The sequence below is a fragment of the Typopeltis vanoorti genome, chromosome 3 (genome assembly GCF_054136105.1).
Source record: "Typopeltis vanoorti isolate ZY-2024b chromosome 3, IOZ_Tvanoo_1.0, whole genome shotgun sequence".
In the NCBI taxonomy this organism is placed as follows: domain Eukaryota; kingdom Metazoa; phylum Arthropoda; class Arachnida; order Uropygi; family Thelyphonidae; genus Typopeltis; species Typopeltis vanoorti.
Window position 1 is genome coordinate 91,810,873 of NC_143551.1, and position 21,174 is coordinate 91,832,046.

Below are 21,174 nucleotides of genomic sequence, written 5' to 3' on the forward strand. Positions count from 1 at the left end.
TCAACCTTTCTTTCTGTGGCAAAATGGTAGAACATGAGCCTCACCCAAAATACCTTGGAGTGAGCCTGGACAGAAGCCAAATCTATAAAAGGCATATCACCAACCTGTCCAACAAAATTAAAATGAGAAACAATATGATTTCAAGGCTTGCTGGAACAACTTGGGGTTGCAGTACAGAGGTCCTAAGGTTGTCTGCAGCAACATACTGAGCCTCTGTCTGGGAAAGAAGTGCACACACTAACATTGTAGACACCCAGCTAAACTCTTGCAATATTTTCGTATTTTGTTTATCATATTACTTTTTAACTCAATGTATTTCCCCTCTTACTTCGTTATTTTAGTGATTGCTTGAGCTTGTACAAAATGCATATTTGCTCTAATCACTAACTCACGTATAATACTATTATTTAACTTCAATCCTTTAGTAATCTACTTAGCTTTTTAGCTTTACTCCCCTCCCCCCTTCAATGCCATTAAGTATACTCTCACTTGTGCTAGTACTGTAGACTTAGGAGAAGCCTCTGGCTGGGACCAAATCCTTAATCTACGTTGATATAATTCAAATGTATTAATTCTTAAAAATTTATTTTTGTTAATGACTGCGCCATTAAGGATCGTGTAAAAGAATTTCCTATCTTTCCTTTACATACAAGAGAATAATTTAGCTAAGCGTATAATAACACTTAAATCAATTTTATCTCAAGCAACTCCGAATTACTCAGTCGTGGCTGTTATTTCACTTAGGTCACACAGGTTCAATTTGTTTTTATGAGACAGTGCATTGGCTAACAAAGATCAGGCAAGCTATTAACAAAACCAAACGTTTAGTTTACCTTAGACAATTTATATATAAAAGTAATGGGATATATCACATCCCTGATTCTCCACACATTCATTACGATAATTCACTTAAAGCATTAGACAAAGAGATTATTTACACTAACTTATTAGACACGTGGATGGATTTTTGCATACTTAACCTTACTCTCTATCTTATTATATAAGGCACAGTTATACTGAACACGTTCTAAGCATTAGATAACACAAGCAATATTCAAGATTACAATATCCTATTATACACATTCAAACTGACTTTTGGCTTTCTGACCTATTCAACACATTATGGCATTAGTTAAACAGAACATTTATCGTCTGTACACACAATCTAGGCAATTAACATAAAGCAATCTACTCACAAGTTCACTATAAAATTGTACAGTCCTGAATCCAAAAGGGTTAAGGGTGAATTCCACTGGTTCTTTTCTTAATCATGCGCTACGGCTATGATCAGGCACTATCCAGTGGTTGTAGTCTTGCAACCACCGGATAGTGCATTTCTTTGTCGATATTAGGAACTTCGCTGGCTGCTACAAATCAGCACGCATGTGGATTAATACATTCGTCGAAGAATTTCATGGAGGATATCTTGTAATACTGCCAGCGAATTTCCCGTGATCTCCAGAACTACTGTTTATGGGACCCAGAATCTTCCTCTCCTTGAAAAGCTTGCTAGAGGAACAAAAAAAAACAGAAAAAGAGCTTTCACCCCTTAATCTTCGCCTTTTATATCATTTGCTGTCCCTTGGCTTTCCTTCCAAAACTTCTGGATTTACTAGAGGCTCCCTTACGTCATCCACGCTTATGTTAAGTTAACTTATGTTTGGCGGCAAAACTCATATAATCCGGTGACCTTTGAGACTGTCGTTGACCTTCAGTTTACTAGCCTAATCTTGTCTGATCTTTTTAGTTATAATTGCTTGTGGTTCTATATTCAATTATCCTAACATTACATTACAAAATTTATTACATTATAGTAGGTTACATACACTTTTAATTATAAGTATTTTATGGCCCATGTAAAATCGATATAGATGAAAAATATTTCTATTTTTCACCACACGAGATTTTACACTCTACCATGTGCACAATTAGTGGGACACTGAGAAGTACTCCTCTCCCCTGGTTGCCTGTCCTATCTAACATTGCTTCACCAAACATACGGAGAAGACAAGCCTCAATTAAAGAATTTAATAAAGTAATGAGCAACCCCCCCCCCCTGCACCAGACTCTCATAAATCCCTTCTTGATTTTAGGCAAAGGTCTAAAATCAAGAAAGTCTTTCTGATCCATGGACGAACTCTCTTCAGCTGCCTTACCATCAATACCTGACATGTGGAGAGAATACTGGTCCAACAATCTTCCAACAAATGGCTTCCTGATTGAGGATCCCTGTGCTCCGCAGTCTGGTTTTGCTTTTCTTAGGAAGATTTGGTCATCTATCACCAGGATCAGAACTAACCAGGGCAGATGTGGCTACCTACTACATAAACGGAGGCTGCTAGACCACTCTTATTGTGATTGTTCCCCGTGGCCCAGACGATCACTCATATTGTGAACGACTGCCCAGGCACCAATTTCATGAAGGTGGCCTCCAGAAAATCCATAAGGTGACAGATGAGGCCCTGGATTGGCTTTTTAGACTGGACATTGACCTGTAGCTCTATTGTATTCCTTTTGCCATAAGAATAAAAGAATAAATAAATTGTTACATTACATGGTAGTTATGTGCAGTGATATAATTCTTTCATTTCATGATGAAACTGACCAGATACTGGAATATGGAGTAAACATAATAGTTGACTTAATTCACAACCTATAAATTTGTGAATTAGGTCAACTACTATGTTTACTCCACATGCATGGCAGGAATATACAATTGGTTATACAAACTTACTGGGAATGTAACAGATAGGCTTCGATGTCAGTGATTATTCATAACAGTGCTTCATAGTAATCTCCTACCAGAAGAAAATAAATAATTTACGGAACTTAGCAATATTTTTCTGAATTTTTAACCCCAGAATCTTCAATTAGATTGTAGTGGTTATACATAACAGTACTTCATGAAATAAACACTACTGATTACTGGATGTGCAACTGACATTTAAAAAAACTATTTTATATGAAAGTGATCAAAGAGAATGTAGATAGCATATTTTTTAGCTTATAATTCTGTTTCATGAAAGACAAGAACATCTTTCAAGAGACAGAAGTCAACGAGCATGCCTTTAATTTTACTACATGTACACTTATTTATGGATTAGCTGCTAATCACCAGGATCAACTGCTAATATATTTCAAAACATTACAAAACATGTGGTTGCATAGTTGAACATGGGAACTGCGAATTCAAATCAGTACTAAAAATAAATAAATAAATAAACTGACTAATCAAACAATGATTGAAAATTATCCACTAAACAAGCTAGTATGCTAGGGTACCTTGACTATTTTGGCTATGAGGAAAAAAAAAAAAAAAGCTCTGATTAAGTGAAAAATTTATTTTATTAATATGTTAATAATGAAACATTAAACTAATGTACTTCTTTAAGCCAAATCAAGATCTATTACACTTAAGGAAAACAAATATTGCTTTCACTTATGCAACCAGAATCCACTTCATGTTATTTGGCCAACATAATATTTGAATGGTCCTGTCTTACACTGAATCAGCTCCTCTATTTTTCTTCTTTCAAGAAACCTAATAGTGTTCAAATGTTCAAAGCTTCAAGATATTCTCTAATCAATGTTGTAAAAACTGTTCTTACATTGTCAAGTGGAGTAAATATAATGTAGCAAATTTAATTGCTATCAAAACATTACACTCTTATTTCTAACAAGAAAGCTCTTATTTCACTTTCCCTTGCCTTTCATATTCTGATCACCAAACAAGATCAGATTTTTCCTTCTTGGGTTGACTTTTACATTTAGTCTACACTGACACAAACACATTACATCCAGCCTATAGAAAACTTGGTATTCTTTTTCATTCAAAATACTACTATTCTGCATAGCCTGTAACACTTTATAAACCCCAAATCCACCTGGCTTTAAAATATTGTTCTCACATTTGGAGAGGTGCACATACCTCCCTTGCCCCTAAGAATAGTCAATGTAAAAGAGAGTGATCTGTTTTATAGATTACTCTCACAACAGTTTTTCTCATAGATGTTTTGTTTTTTTACATTGTCTTTTGAATCCTTCCCAATACCATTTTCCCAAATGAACAGAATCTCCAGATCTTCAAGAACCACATTAACAGATGCCTTCTTTCTTCCTAACCACTTGCTCATGCATGGCAATGTTGTGTCATAGGTTTTGCAACTACTCATAAGTGAGGGTGATAATACATATATGTACAGTTGACTCTAGTGGCATATCTGGATGCTTTATTTAGAAGTACAGGTCATGTATGATAGCAGAGGTATACAAGCAGAATATTTCATTCTAAAATAAAAGGTTTCCAGAGTACATATTTCTACATATGTGTATCTATAAATGCAGGGAAGAAAAAATAGAAATTTAGTTCATTCAAGCCATATTTCACATTGGCTTATAAGCTGAAACGACTCTATTTTTCTTCTTTCAGGGAACTTTTTCAGTAATCAGAAAAGTTTCAAAGCCTTACCTCTTTTTGTTTTTGCCTTTGTTGTTCTTCTTCATATTGAGCTTGCAGACGTGCACGCTCCTCCTCTAGCCTTTTTTCTTCTTCTTGTTCTTCTCTAGCTTTTCTTTCTCTTTCATCCTGCAGTCTTTGCTGTTTCTCTTCCATCTGCTTTTGGATTGCTCGCTGATATTCTTGTGCTTTCTGTCGCCGTTCTTCTGATCTAGCTGCAACTTCTGGATCAAGGGCAAAGCCTTGGCCACGTGCATAAGTTCTAAAAAGTTTATGCATGTGTGTAAATTAACATAGTATATTATTCCAAAAAATTTTAAATATGAACTTCAGTTAACCTTATTTTAAAAAGACACTGCATACCACACTATGCAAAGTTATAAAAAATGTAGTTTAACTAGTGTATATGTTTAAGTTTGAGGCTGAAGTGGTTTGAAAAAAAGATCCATGTTCGGTTTCTAAAGCAGGCTTTCTTAACTTTTTTATTACATTTTGTGAGTGGAATTTGTATATAGACACACATAAATAAGTAAAATCAAACTAAATAAAATAAATAAATAAATAAAAAATAACACAAACTCTGTAGCAGTTGATAATAATAGCCTTTGGTTGAAAAGACCTGGATTAGAATCTTATCTAGGATGCGAGGAATCGTTATATGAGCCTCTCAATTGAAGGAAAGTGGGTGGTCTGATACAAAAGGGACAACGATTCTGCTCCCAGAAACTTAGATTTTATCTCTGCAAACAAGCAAACTGGTGAGAATATACAAAATTTACAGGCAAAATATTCTGATGGGGATAAGACTAAACTATCTTATCCTATTACATTACGATTATGAAAAGAAAAGATACATGGCAGGCACGGAAAAAAGACCAAAGAAAATGATGTGCAATGCAGGCAGGGAAATTACCCAATTCATAAAAGTTCCCATTTTTCCAGGAACCAGGGTGAACAGTGGAAAGTCAGTTACTGGAACTCAAATTTAACATGAACAGAATAATTCAAAGATATGCACATCATAAGATGAAATAATGAATAAAAAAATAAAAAAAATAAAATAAATAAATAAATAAATAAAGGGGGATTTCCAGGCAATAGCGACTGGGAAAGGAAAGAACAGCACACAGGATTCAATAGTAAATACGATGAAATTAACTTTGGTAATAGATAACTGGACAAGATTTATTTGTGTCTATGGTCCACAAAAGGTTTTCTTACAGAAGCAGCATACAAATTTTTTCTGTCATTATAGAAGACAGCTGACATCAAGGAAATGTCAGCTGTTGTTAGAGGTCTAAAGAGTAGAGCAAAAAATAGATACCCCCCCCCCCCCCACACACACACACAGTGTTAAGAGACGTTTTCTTTAAAACTTCCTTTGGATTTTTTAGTTATTCAAAATGTGACAATTGAAAATGTAATCAAAATTAAAAGAAGTGCCATGTAGCTCCTTAAGATTTTTCATCTATCCCCTGAAGAAACCACACTTTGGGAAACACTGTCATATTGGGGGGGGGGGGGGGGGGGGGGGGAGCAGCTTAACTGGGAACTCAAATACACAAATATTATTCAAGAAGAAATAAGTCATTTTTTTATAGACGATTAGACATCTATAAAAAGGGAAATAAAACTGAATATGAGAATTACAGAGGAATTTCCCTAGGTAATATTTATGCAAGCATACTGAAAGTATTTCCACTTGTTTATAGTATAAAATAAAGATGCCAAGAAATTATATTCTTGGCTTAATCCTTTATCCAAGCGTAAGCAAACAAAGTTTGCACCTGAAGTAACTTCACAAATGGGCAACTCATATATAGAGGCTAATGACATCACATCACTTGCCTTAGTATCCCATGATGCATAGCACATATCCTTTCAGAAAAGTATCATGCTAGGCATTATGGGAAGGATCACTACCCAGACTGATTTCGACCTTTACTGAGGTAACATCAGTGGGAGCCAGACCAGACCCTTAAGTGATACCAAGGTTGAAGTAATACAGAAGTAATATTTCCATATACAAGTAGCCAAAAGGTGTCACAACCCATTACAAAAGTACTCTGGATTCGAGATAGATGTTGAAAGTTTTTCCACTTTGTTATACTATTTATTATACACTTGGTTATATCATTAAGTATGAGCTTCAGAAAAAGAAAATGCTGTGGAGGGTATACAAGGAGAAAGGTGAGCAGCAAACTCATGAACAGTACAACAGACAGGCGAGAAAGGTGACGAGTGGTGTTTGTCAGTTTTTAAAAACCGTTTTTTTTTTTTTTTTTTGGATAAATCTGTAAAATTCGAAAACTTTTTTTAATTTAAAAAATCGGTTTTAGGTACTAGAATTAATATGCAAAAATTAATTATTTAATTAAAAACATTAACATTTTGACTCAAAACTGATGTATACGTTACAAGTGATGAAACGAAAGATGACATAGAGCGTGAAGATGACTATGGCGAGGAATTTTTAAATTCTCTTGATCTATATAATGACTGTGGATTTCCTATGTTGTCTGACAATTACAAACATGTATGAGCTTCAGAAAAGAAAATGCTGTGGAGGAGAAAGGTGAGCAGCAGACTCATGAACAGTACAACAGACAGGCAAGAAAGATTTATAACATTAAAAGAATGTTTTTTTTTTTTTTTTTTTTTTTTTTTAAATTAAGGGGATGTTAAATCCCACATTGTTTTAAAACCGAATAAGAAACTCAAAGATTGGAATCAGAGAGTTTCTTGCCGAATATAGTATAGTAAACATAAAGTATCGGCGATCACTAAGCGTCCGCTAAATGCAAGTGGCCCAGCACGTAGTGCCATACCGGAAATCTCGCAGCAAAGTCGGTAAAGTTCTGATCACTATTCTTAGGTATTTACCATAATGTAAAAACACATTTCCTAGGAAATGTATGCTGTTATTACATTATGGTGGTGAGGTCACTACCCAGACCGGTTTCAGCCTTTTTTGAGGCTTCATCAGTGAGTAGCTAGACCGGGTTAATACCAAAGTGTATAGCGAAAAGAACTTTATACTCTGCTAAACGAGTTTCCAAACAGGTGCAACCATTAAGTTACTTAAATATAAAGAGCTAATAAGCTTCATTTCGGCAACAAAAACATTATTTAAATTAAGGGGATGTTAAATCCCACATTGTTTTAAAACCGAATAAGAAACTCAAAGATTGGAATCAGAGAGTTTCTTGCCGAATATAGTATAGTAAACATAAAGTATCGGCGATCACTAAGCGTCCGCTAAATGCAAGTGGCCCAGCACGTAGTGCCATACCGGAAATCTCGCAGCAAAGTCGGTAAAGTTCTGATCACTATTCTTAGGTATTTACCATAATGTAAAAACACATTTCCTAGGAAATGTATGCTGTTATTACATTATGGTGGTGAGGTCACTACCCAGACCGGTTTCAGCCTTTTTTGAGGCTTCATCAGTGAGTAGCTAGACCGGGTTAATACCAAAGTGTATAGCGAAAAGAACTTTATACTCTGCTAAACGAGTTTCCAAACAGGTGTAACCATTAAGTTACTTAAAAGAATGTGTTGTTTTAGCTTTGAATGATATTGGTGCTTCTCATATGTGAAATGAAGCTCAATATCCTAAAATCATGGAGCTTCTTAAAGTATTGGGACCAGTACTTCTAACAGCTGAGGCCTTAGGGTGGCAAGATGCCAATTTATTAACAAGTGAAGGCATATTTGAATTTCTGTTAATTGAACTAAAAAATTTAGACTGAAATTAGATCCAAATTATTAAATGCTTCAGAAGTACGAAGACAAGGTGGATTGGTAACCCTTATGCTATATTTGCAAAATCCACAATACATTTCAACAAAGAAATCTATTGTATTTCCACTAGCTTCAAAACTCGATATTATTAAGTTATCTGGAAAAATATTGTCTAGAATATATCCAACTTCTTGTATGGAAAAAAATTCCAATGATGAATATATCGGAGACAGAGAAATTATTAATCAAGGCAATGCTCTAAAGAGGCCATGTAAAAATCAATTCATAGGTTTCTTGAGGAATCTGAAGAAATAATAGTAAATCCGAAGACACTGAAGGCAGAATTTTCAGTATTTGGGGCAACCAATAAAAGAAGAAAGAATTTAGATTGATTAGTTGATGCCCTGAAAATGATAAAACCAAGTTAAGTAGCCAGTGATAGAGTATTTTCTATTTCAGGCAATTTTGTATCTAGAATAAGAAAAATATTAAATAATCATTCAGTGGACATTTCATGTTTTTTGAAATCATATTTCCTGAAGAAAAATACTAAATTAAATAAAAATTTATAATTTATATTTTGTAAGGATTTTATTTTTTTTTTTTTATTTGGTTTTGAATGGAGTATATTTTATTTTGTTATATTTTTGTAGTTCTATATATTAAATAAACTGAAAAAATTTTAAATGAGTATAAATATTTTTCATCATCAAATTCCTGACATGTACCCTCAAGGGGTGTACAGGATATGATAGTAATACATGAAAAATTTATATCATTACTAACTTTCCATTTACAATTTTCCTAAAATTCAGTTTGTTACTTGTCAAGACTCCAACATTATCAGATCTTATATTTCTATCTTCTAAGGCACTTTGAACCGTACCAATCCACCTATTTCTTGGTTTTCCTATGGGTCGTTTTCCCTCTAACCTGGCAGAGAACACTTGTTTTGCTAATCTTTCCTCGCCCATTCTGTTTAAGTGACCATACCACCTGAGATTAGCTCTGCTAACCCATTCCTGGATGCTGATGATGTCAAGTTCTTTCCTAATATCCTCGTTTTTAATATGATATAGCCATTGATGCCATCTGCTCACACCTCTAATCTTTCTCAGGACTCTCATATCTGTGGTCTCTAGTCTTTGGTCAAGTGTTTTACTTCTGACCCAGCTCTCAGATTCATAAATTAAAACTGGTTTGAACACTGTCTTGTATACAGCTAATTTAGTGTTCTGACTAATTTCTCTCTTATTTCATATAAATTTATTCAGTTGACTTCCTATCATATCAGCTTTGTTGATTCTGTTGTCTATTTCCATATTTAATTTACCATCTTCACTACAAATCATGCCTAAGTAGCTGAAATGTTTTACTTGTTCCACTGGTTCGCCGTTCACAACGCAGTTGACATTTTCAATGATTCTACCTATTTTCATTGTCTTTATCTTTTTATTGCTGACCTTCATACCATATTTATTACAACAGTTATTCAATTTAGTCAGGGTATCTTGCAAGCTTGTAGCGGATTTATTTAGAAGTATAACATCGTCCACATAAAGCAGAGAGCTGACATTAACATCTCAAATTCTGATATCATTTTTAATACCACTTTCCTTCATAATGTGATCCATATAGATAATGAATAATAGAGGGGATTATGTACATCCTTGTCTCACACCAGATTTAACATTAAACCATCTTCCTGTACTTCAATTCTAACTGCTGACTTACAACACAAAATAAAGACTAACTATTGCTTAATATAATGGCCCATTGACACCATTTAACTGTAGCATATTGAATAGCTTCTCTCTTGGCACCTTGTTATATGCCTTTTCCAGATTGACAAAACTTAAATACAGATCTTTGTTATATTCCCATGCTTTCTCAACTATTTGTCGTAAAGTGAAGATCTGATTCTGACAGCCTCTATTTGGCCTGAATCCAGCTTGTTCTTCACCAAGCTTTTCTTCCACAATTTTTCTCAACCGTTTGTTTCTCAAGTATACCAGCATAAATCTTGCCAGGAACACTCAGTAGAGAAATACCTCTGTAATTCTCACATTCTTTATTTACCTTTTTATATATGGGTACTATGAGAGCTCTACTCCAATCATCGGGAATTCGTCCCTCTGTCCAGGCCTTCTGAACTATGCAGTGCAACCACTGTAAGACTTTTATACCACCATACTTCAGCATTTCTGGTCGAATATCATCTACTCCTGCTGCCTTTCCACATTTCAAGCCTTTGATGGCTTTTTCTACTTCAAGTATGGATATGTATTCCTGACTGCATGCCTGGTCAGTGTTTTTTACCACTGTTCTGTCATCACTGCTTGTTTCATTTAGCAGTTTTTCAAAGTAATTACTCCATACTTCAAGGATATCTTTTTCTCCCATTTTCATGTCACCTTTATCATCTCTAACTCCCTTTACAGCACTCTTTCCTCCATTTCTAAGCTCCTTCAACAACCTCCAGAATATTTTGCCACCTTCTTGATATTTATTTTTCATGTTCTTGCCAAAGTCCTCCCATGAATTTTGTTGTTTTACACAGTGTTTAGCTTTCTTACATTTGTCTCTGTATTCTCTAAGAGCACACGCTGACTTATTTGCCAGGAACTTTTGATATGCTTTTTTCTTTTCCTTCACTGCCTCTTTAACTTCCTGCGTCCACCATGGCGTTCTGCTGATTTTTCTATCCTTGCAGACTACCTCACAACATGCCTCTCTAGCTGAATCAATCAGGATTTTCTTCAAGGCTTGCCGCTGAATCTCCAAGGTTTGGTTCCTGTTCTCTTTCATTTTTTCTTCAATAAGCTTCGTGTATTTTAGTCTACAGTTCACATCTAAGAGCTGCTCAACTTTTATTCGCTTTATAACTTTCTTACATGTTATTCTTTTTCAATATGAAATTCAATTTTATCCTGCTCAAAACTAAATAGTGATCACTTGCAATTTCAAATCCTCTGTACACTTTGGTGTCCTGCACCAGGGAGAAAACATCAATATCAACAATAACATAGTCAATGAGAAGACTTTTCTTATTCCTTGCCTCTTCTCTCCATGTGAATTTGTGCACATTTTTATGTTGAAAGATAGTGTTAGTAATAACCAGTCCATGTTCTGAGCAGAAATCCAACAGGTATTTGCCATTATTATTAGCTTTGCTCTTTTCTCCAAATTTTCCCAAAATATTTTTGTATGTCTGACAGTCATTTCCTACTCTGCTATTTAGATCCCCAACCAGGACCAACTTTTCGTTTTTCATTGTTTTTCTAAAGCATCAAAAAATTCCTCCACTTCTACCTTAGTAGAACCTTCTGTGGGACCATAGGCACAAATAAGTCTCATTGTCCAATTCCCCATTCTGATATTTGCCCACATCACTCTACTTGAGACTGCCTGCCATTCAAGAGGACTAGCCTCTTATTTTGTGTTGAATACTATGGTTACTCCTTCTTTTTCTTGATTGTTATTGCCTGAATATAACATTTTGTATTTATTGCTCAGAAAGATCTCACCAGTTTTTGTCTTTTTTGTTTCAGTCACCCCTATTATGTTGATCTGGTACTTATCTAATTCCTCAGCTAGCTCCATTTCTTTGTCATCTAGGTTTCTTATGTTGATAGTACTGATCTTTAACTCTGGTGATGTTGAGTTGGGATATGTTTTAGGGTTTGTTCCAGTAGCTGACTTTTTACTGTTCACCCTTAGCGAACAGCAAAATGTCAGAAACAGTGACGCATCAGCTGGCATCAAATTTTGTCATGTTGTACCATCATTTTGTATATTGGTTTAAGCCAATAAGAATACAATTTGGTTGGCTAAATCCCAAATTGCCAGCCCATCCTCGTTTATTCAGTATCCAGGTAGATACCCAAGGTGCAGCACGAGAAGGTGAGGATTGGACATTAGGTCAGAAGCCCTGGTCAGTCTCTGCATTCCTTTAAAGGCTATGTGGAGGTCTTCTTTCAGTTATACAGCTTTGATCCTTATCTTTTTACTGTTTTAATTATATATATATATTTTGTAAAAATTCAAAAACCAGTTTTTTTGGAAATGCTGGAATTCGAAAACCGGTTTTTTCAAAAGTCTGTTTTTGTATAAACCCTAGTGATCAGTATGTAAGAAAGGCAAAATCGAATTACAAAAAGAAATTAGCCAAGCATGAGGAAGAATGACTATGAAAGAATAACCTTAATGAGTGCTGAAGGTCATGAGGTGACAGAAGCAGATAAAATAGTTAAGTTACTGAGTGAACACTTTGCAAGGGTATATCATACAAGTGGAGTTAATGCTGTTACACATGACAGAGACTTATGTGGCAACAGATGTGAATGAATTGGAGGTTCTTAGCATAACGCAGAATCTCAATGTAAATACAGCTGTGGGATTAGATGGGATTTCAGTTACATTTTGTGGGAATGTGCAAGGGAACTGGCAATACCTCTGATTAGGCTCTTTAATTCAAGTCTCAGCTTTGGAGAGTTCCAAGGGAGTGGGAAGAGGACAAAATGATTCTCTTGCATAAGGGAGGTTCTAAGACTACAGTAGCAAATTATACACCAATCAGCATCTCAGGCAGAGAGTGGTAAAAGCACTGGAAAAATTGGTCAAAAGAATGGGTGGATAAGAATATAATATTCTAAGAGGAGTAACATTTACAATTATGCATTTTGACAGCCAAGTTGGATAAAAAAAAGAAAACAGCTATATGATGATTCTGCTGGATTTTGCAAATGCGTTTGGCAGAATACCACATGGAACTCTGATACACAAATTAGAACAAATGGGGGATGGATATGACACTGATTATGTGATAAGCGGGTAGACAGATATCAGAAAGTATTAAACAAAATAGCAGAATCCAAGCAAAAGCTGTTGACTAGTGGTGTGTCACAAGTTTCAGTGCTGGGACCACTACTGTTTAATTTGTACATAAATGATGTAGGAAATGACCTGAAAGGAAATATTCAGGTGTTTGCTGATGATGCAAAATTAGGTAGATTAACTATTACTCTAATCAAGGCAATGTGGAGAGCTTGTAGGATGATTTAAATAGACTGTCAGTATGGGCAACAGAAAATGGATATCAGTTTAATGTAGAGAAATATGAAATTATGCATTTTGGGATAAATATATTACAAGCTGTGTACCACATTGATGGAACTGCACTCCAGGAAATAAATGAAGAAAAGCTAGAGATTTAGTGGTGGTGGTAGACGGAGAGTTAAAGTTTAGAGGACAACATATTGCTAAGGTAGCTCACATAATATTATTTGGCTATGGAAGAACACATGAACAAGTACAGAAAAGGAAGTAGCTATTCCTCTTTATAAAGCCTCGATACGTCTGCATGTAATTACCATGCTCAGGTCTGATCTCTTTGATTTCTTGGAGATGAGGAAGTTGTGGAGAGGATTCAGAAGTGAGCAACCAAGATGGTGGTCTGTGGAATGCTCCCTATGAAAATACAGAGGAAATATGATAGAAACATTTAAGTTACTATAGGATTGATGCAGGGGAAATGTTTCAACACTTGACTAGAGGGGCAGAACAAGAGGTCACCCTGGAAGTTAAGTAAAAGTGTGGTTAGTAGGGACGTGAGGACAAGATTTTTTTGCTTCAAGATTGCCAGAGTCAGTTGTGCATGCTTTGTCTGTTAATGGGTTCAGGGTCAAGTATGAAAGATTGTGGGGAAAGTTTGGGTCTCACAGAATGAGTCTTAAGACTCCATGGAGATGCATATACAATAATAATAACTACTTGATGACATATAGTAAACAGAGCACTGGCTATTTATCACTGACAATTAAAAATTGCTGTGCTCTTAAATCTAAAACAAGAAAATGAATGCTATCTATACTACTTCAATATAGCAGAGAAAATAGATAATTTATACTACAAAAGAGGTCAAGCAGTATTTCTTAAGAGCTATAAAACATCTCAGTTACATAAGTGTTAGCAACTGATAAAAATGTCTACTCCAATAACATTATTTGCGATACACTCCTGTCCAAAAACAAACCAAACTTTTCGAAAATAAAAGAAACTAGTGGCACCACCTGTTGTATCTTTTTGTTGTCAAAAGCAGCAACCTTCATTAGTGTTGTGTCAACTGTTTATGACATTTGTTTCATTAGAAGCCAAGTTATAGTGCCAAGAGTGACAGTGTGTTTTGATGAATGGACGGAAAATGAGTTTCAAACAGAGAGCTGCGATTGACAAAAGTCAATCGCAGCTCTCTGTTTGAAAAGCATCAAATGCTTCAAAAAGCATACGGTGATGAATGCTTATCCTGTACTCAAGTTCACGAGTGGTTTAAGCAATTTCAAAGTGGTCATGAGACACTTGAGGAGGACAAAAAGCCAGGACGTCCAAAAACTGGAACTAAGTGAAGTTAACACCCAAAAAGTGTTTGATTTCATCAAATAAAACCCGAAATCATCTGCGAGATTGATTGAAAATGAATTGGGGATTCCAAAATCAACTGTGCACAACATTTTGACCGAGAGTTTGGGCCTTTGTAAATTGAATTCGTCACAAGTTCCTCTAATAACATTATTTGTGATACATCCTCTGTCCAAAAAGAAACCAAACTTTTATCTCGAAGTTTTGAAATGATTGATAGCGAGAAATCATCATGTACGGCATGAATATCGTGATGCAGGCAGCTGGTCAATTTTGCACGATAATGCACCATCTCATCATTTGAACAATGTGAGACAGGGGCAAAAACCAAGTTTGTGTTTTGGATCACTCCCCATATTCACCTGATTTAGCACTCTGCGACTCCCCCCCCCCCCCCGACTTCATTTGCCGATGAAAGGAAAGCGATACGACACTACTGAAAACATTCAAGCGGTAGTAACCACGACCCTCAACAGTATCCCAAAAACCGATATAAAAAACACTCATTTTACGAATTAACTGACCGTGCCAAATGCTGTATCGAAGCTGAGGGAGAGTATATTGATCGAAATAAATGATTTGAATAATAATTGGCCTGTGTTTTATTTTCTATCAAAAGTTCAGTTTCTTTTTGAACAGAGGGTGTATTTCACTTCTCCACAATTCATCTATAACAGAAATTCTACTCATAAAGATGCATGCATAATTATAACTCACCTTCCCTGCTGTACATCATATGTCCCACTGAAACTGGTGTAAGGCTCATTAAAATATTGAGGCACAGTTGACACCGCATCTTCTCCATCACCATTCATCCAATCTGCACTTCGAAGACGAGATAAGTGAATCTGTTCATGATCTAGTAAACGGCGTTGCTTTTGCTCCTCCCGTTGCCTTTCTGTAATAAATTTCATGTATGCAAACCTAAGAAATATAGGGCCATTTTTTTTTTTTTTTTGTTATCTATAAAACTTAGGGATTCTTTCATATAAATTCAGAAGAAATATAGTCTTTTTAGAAATTATTATCATATAATTTCTAAAAGTAGTAGCTTATGGGTCAATGTTTTTATAAAAGGGAGGCCTTCACAAAGCCCAGCCTATAAGAACTGGATCAAAAGCCCCAGTTCATTTTATACATCCTTAATGAATGTTGAATCATACCTAGTATGATCTGTTTGTTGATATTCTTCTGAATGAAAAAACAGATGGGATATAGAAATAATTTATTGACTACTCAAGTAATTTTGTGAAAATTGCATTTCACATCATCAGGAAAAATAAGTGAATAAACTAAAAAAACATACCAAAATGCTCCACACAGATTAGATTTTTCTCAAGAGCATTCAAGGAATTAGCTGAAATGATCAAACATCTTCAGCAGTGCAACAAAAAAGAAGGGATGATTTTACATCATCTGGTCTTCTCTGGTTAAACACAACAAGTATGTGATTACCAATAGTTCACAGCAGACCACAAACTAGCAAACAACTTCATAGTAAATGCATGCACTTTTTATTGTTATTCCTGTTTTCCAGTATTCCATTATGTATGTCACCTGTTATAATCTGTCTTTTAGTTTATTTGTTTATTTCTCCTGATGTGAAACAAGAATTTTCACCAAACTAGTTGAGTATCAAATTATTTCTATATGCCATCTGTTTTTCTATGTGGAAGAATACTGGCAAACACATGTCCTCACTCCACAGAAGCCTATGCAACAATAACAGGAATACTGAATTATAGTTTAGGAGACACAATGCTGAAATGGTTACATCATATTGGACAAATGCACCATTAAAGAGAACATTAACTTGTAAGAAAAAAGCATGATATTCTCTTACTCTACAAGACCCTGATAAGTTTGCATCTGGACTCCTGCACTGATTTGTTCACTTAGAGTCTAAGAAGAAGAATGGGAAATAATTTAAAAGATGTACAGGTAGGTAACTAAGATACCCCTATCAAGCTGTGCATATGAAGACAGAGAAACTGTGGTGTGTTCCTAGCTTCAGAAGAGAGAAAAGGAAATCGGGATATGATAAAAAAATACAGTCATAAAGGGGATCAGAAAGTATGAAGGGATTTTTTTGAGGGGGGGGGGGGATGTAGAAGTCAGTATCATCTGTGTAAGTTGACTAAGGGTTAGGATGAAGTTCAGATTCTTTTCATAGTATCTGGTGACTGTGTGGAATGGGCCACTATTAGATGTTACAGGCATGTCTTCCATGAATGTGTTCAAGGAGAGACTTGAAAGGTATTTAAATAAAAAGGTCCTCCATTGATGGATCCCTGGAGGAGCCTTCATAATAAAAATAAAGTTTTTGAAAAGAATTAAAGTAAGACAACTCTCAGCTGTGCACTACAGATTGAAATATACATATTACTGCAAAAAAGTTTGAAAATGAGAAGTAAACCTTGGAGTCTGAGTGGCAAAAGCGAAGTACACATTGATTACTTTAGTTTGTGACTGATGAAAATGCTGACACAAGAAGAGAAGCATATAATGAAGTTGAAGGCATAGGTTACTGTGGTTTAGCAGTTCAAAAGAAAGATTTGGGATTTAGCTGACCAAATTGTATTCTTATTGGCTTAAACCAATATACAAAATGATGGTACAACATGACAAAATTTCATGCAGCTGGGGGTGTCGCCCGGTTAAACAAGGCCCCCATTGTTTTCGCCAGGGAACCAAGACGAACAGTGAAAAGTCAGCTACTGGAACAAACCCTAAAACACACCCCAACTCAACATCACCAGAGTTAAAGATCGGTACTATCAACGTAAGAAGCCTGAATGGCAAAGAAATGGAGCTAGCTGAGGAATTAGATAAGTACCAGATCGACATAATAGGGGTGACTGAAACAAAAAAGACCGAAACTGATGAGATCTTTCTGAGCAATAAATACAAAATGTTATATTCACGCAATGACAATCAAGGAAAAGAAGGAGTAGCCATAGTATTCAACAAAAAATATGAGGCTAATCTTCTTGAATGGCAGGCAGTCTCAAGTAGAGTAATGTAGGCAAATATGAGAATGGGGAACTGGACAATGAGACTTATTTGTGCCTATGGTCCCACAGAAGGTTCTACTAAGATAGAAGTGGAGGAATTTTTTGATGCTTTAGAGAAAAAAATTGACGCAATGAAAAAGGAAAAGTTGGTCATTGTTGGGGATCTAAATAGCAGAGTAGGAAATGATGTCAGACATACAAAAATATTTTGGGAAAATTTGGAGAAAAGAGCAAAGCTAATAATAATGGCAATTACCTTTTAGATTTCTGCTCAGGACATGGACTGGTTATTACTAACACCATGTTCCAACATAAAAATGTGCACAAATTCACATGGAGAGAAGAGGCTAGGAATAAGAAAAGTCTCATTGACTATGTTATTGCTGATAGTGATGTTTTCTCCTTGGTGCAGGACACCAGAGTGTACAGAGGATTTGAAATTGGAAGTGATAACTATTTAATCTTGAGCAGGATAAAATTGAATTTCATATTCAAAAGAACAAAATGTGAGAAATTTTTAAAGCGAATAAAAGTTGAGCAGCTCTCAGATGTAAACTGTAGACTAAAATACACGAAGCTTATTGAAGAAAAAATGAAAGAGAACAGGAACCAAACCTTGGAGATTCAGCGGCAAGCCTTGAAGAAAATCCTGATTGATTCAGCTAGAGAGGCATGCTGTGAGGTTGTCTGCAAGGATAGAAAAATCAGAACTCTATGGTGGATACAGGAAGTTAAAGAGGCAGTGAAGGAAAAGAAAAAAGCATATCAAAAGTTCCTGCCAAATAAGTCAGCTTGTGCTCTTAGAGAATACAGAGACAAATGTAAGAAAGCTAAACACTGTGTAAAACTAGCTAAACAAAAGTCATGGGAGGACTTTGGCAAGAACATGGAAAATAAATATCAAGAAGGTGGCAAAATATTCTGGAGGTTGTTGAAGGAGCTTAGAAATGGAGGAAAGAGTGCTGTAAAAGGAGTTAGAGATGATAAAGGTGACATGAAAACGGGAGAAAAAGATATCCTTGAAGTATGGAGTAATTACTTCGAAAAATTGCTAAATGAGACAAGCAGTGATAGCACAGTGATAGAAAACACTCAACAGGCATATAGTCAGGAATAAACATCCATACTTGAAGTAGAAAAAGCCATTAAAGGCTTGGAATGTGAAAAGGCAGCAGGAGTAGATGATATTCGACCAGAAATGCTAAAGTATGGTGGTATAAAAGTCCTACAGTGGCTGCACTGCATAGTTCAGAAAGCCTGGACAGAGGGAGAAATTGCTGATGATTGGAGTAGAGCACTAATAGTACCCATATATAAAAAGAGAAATAAAACTGAATGTGAGAATTACAGAGGTATTTCAATACTGAGTGTTCCTGGCAAGATTTATGCCAGTATACTTGAGAAACGGTTGAAAAGAATTGTGGAAGAAAAGCTTGGTGAAGAACAAGCTGGATTCAGGCCAAATAGAGGCTGTCAGAATCAGATCTTCACTTTACGACAAATAGTTGAGAAAGCATGGGACTATAACAAAGATCTGTATTTAAGTTTTGTCGACCTGGAAAAGGCATATGACAAGGTGCCAAGAGAAAAGCTATTCAATACGCTAGTTATATGGTGTCAATGGGGCATTATATCAAGCAATACTCAGTGTTTATTTGAGTTGCAAGTCAGCAGTTAGAATTGAAGGAAGTACAGGAAGATGGTTTAATGTTAAATCTGGTGTGAAATTGGATGTACATAATCCTCTCTGTTATTCATTATCTATATGGATCACATTATGAAGGAAAGTGGTATTAAACATGATATCAGAATTGGAGATGTTAATGTCAGCTCTTTGCTTTATGCGGACAATGTTATACTTCTAAATAAATCCACTACAAGTTTGCAAGAGTCCCTGACTAAATTGAATAACTGTTGTAATAGATATGGCATGAAGGTCAGCAATAAAAAGACAAAGACAATGAAAATATGCAGAATTGGTGAAAATTTCAACTGTGTTGTGAATGGAGAACCTGTGGAACAAGTAAAATATTTCAGCTACTTAGGCACAATTTTTACTGAAGATGGTAAATTAAATATGGAAATAGGCCACAGAATCAACAAAGCTGGTATGGTAGGAAGTCAATTGAATAAATTCACATGGAATAAGAGAGAAATTAGTCAGAACACTAAATTAGCTGTATACAAGACAGTGTTCAAACCAGTTTTAACTTATGGATCTGAGAGTTGGGTCATAAGTAAAACACTTGATCAAAGACTAGAGACTGCAGATATGAGAGTCCTGAGAAAGATTAGAGGCGTGAACAGATGGCATCAATGGCAATATAATTTTAAAAATGAGGATATTAGGAAAGAACTTGACATTGTCAGCATTAGCAGAGCTAATCGCAGGTGGTATGGTCACTTAAACAGAATGGGCAAGGAAAGATTAGCAAAACAAATGTTATCTGCCAGGTTGGCAGGAAATCGACCCAGAGGAAGACCAAGATATAGGTGGATTGATATGGTACCAAGTGCCTTAGACGATAGAAATATAAGATCTGATAATGTTTGAGTCTTGACAAGTAACAGACTGATTTGGAGGAAAATTGTAGAAAAGAAGTTAGTAATGATGTAAATTTTTCATGTAGTACAATCATATTCTGTATACACCCCTTGCGGGTACATGTCTGGAATTTGATGATGAAAGAAAGATTTCTGTATTGCGACCACATATTTATTAAGATAAATAAAGATAAACCCGACAAGTTTCATATGTCGTTTGACTTACATCTTCAGGGGTCAAATGTAACTAAAAGTTTAAACACAAGAAATGAGAAATTACTCAAAATAGTCCATTAGATGTTTAATTGCAGTCTAACTGTTCATCAAATTAAAAAATCCGAATGTAGAATACAGGATTTTTTAATTTGATAAACAGTTAGACTGCCATAACATCTAATGGACTATTTTGAGTAATTTCTCGTGTTTAAACTTTTAGTTACCTTTAACCCCTGAAGATTTAAGTCAAACGACATACGAAACTTGTCGGGTTTGTTTATCTTTATCTTAATAAAGATATGGTCGCAATACCGAAATCTTTCTTTTAAATACAGTAAGGTTATTAGCAAAGATAGAAAAATTAGGACATCATGATGAATTATAGTTAAAGAAATAGTCCACAAAAAGAAGAACTCATGCAGAAAGTTCTTGTTTAGTACATAAGCATAACACGTTCATTCCAAGCCATATATGTGTTGTGCATCAGGAGGAGCTCACTTACCCATATATTTCCTCCTTTCCATGTCAGCTGGATGGGACATGAATCCGTTTAATTTTTTTGGCAGAATTTCTGTGCAACAGTTGTATTTGTCAACATCTATGACATGAAGAACTTTCATCATGGCTTCTCAATCAAAGGCGAGTTAGCCAGTCTCATACAGATGGGGTTTTTTCTCCTGGAAACTCAGGTTTTTCTTCCCTCAAAATAGATGAATTGGCTCTGTGAACAACTTATCTACAGACAGAATACTATTAGACAAGTAACTGTCGTTTCACTTTCGA

The 21,174-nt window shown here is 35.4% G+C and overlaps 1 protein-coding gene across 1 annotated transcript in view; it reads right to left on the reverse strand.

Moving 5' to 3' along the window:
* Positions 1-21,174, reverse strand: part of LOC150108383 (uncharacterized) — a 292,228-nt gene that overhangs the window by 80,966 nt on the left and 190,088 nt on the right. The window contains exons 8-9 of the mRNA XM_090390733.1: positions 15,335-15,515; positions 4,469-4,718 (exon numbers count right to left, since the gene is read on the reverse strand). Coding sequence (XP_090246859.1) covers positions 4,469-4,718; positions 15,335-15,515 — 431 coding nt within the window. The remainder of the gene's footprint in view (positions 1-4,468; positions 4,719-15,334; positions 15,516-21,174) is intronic.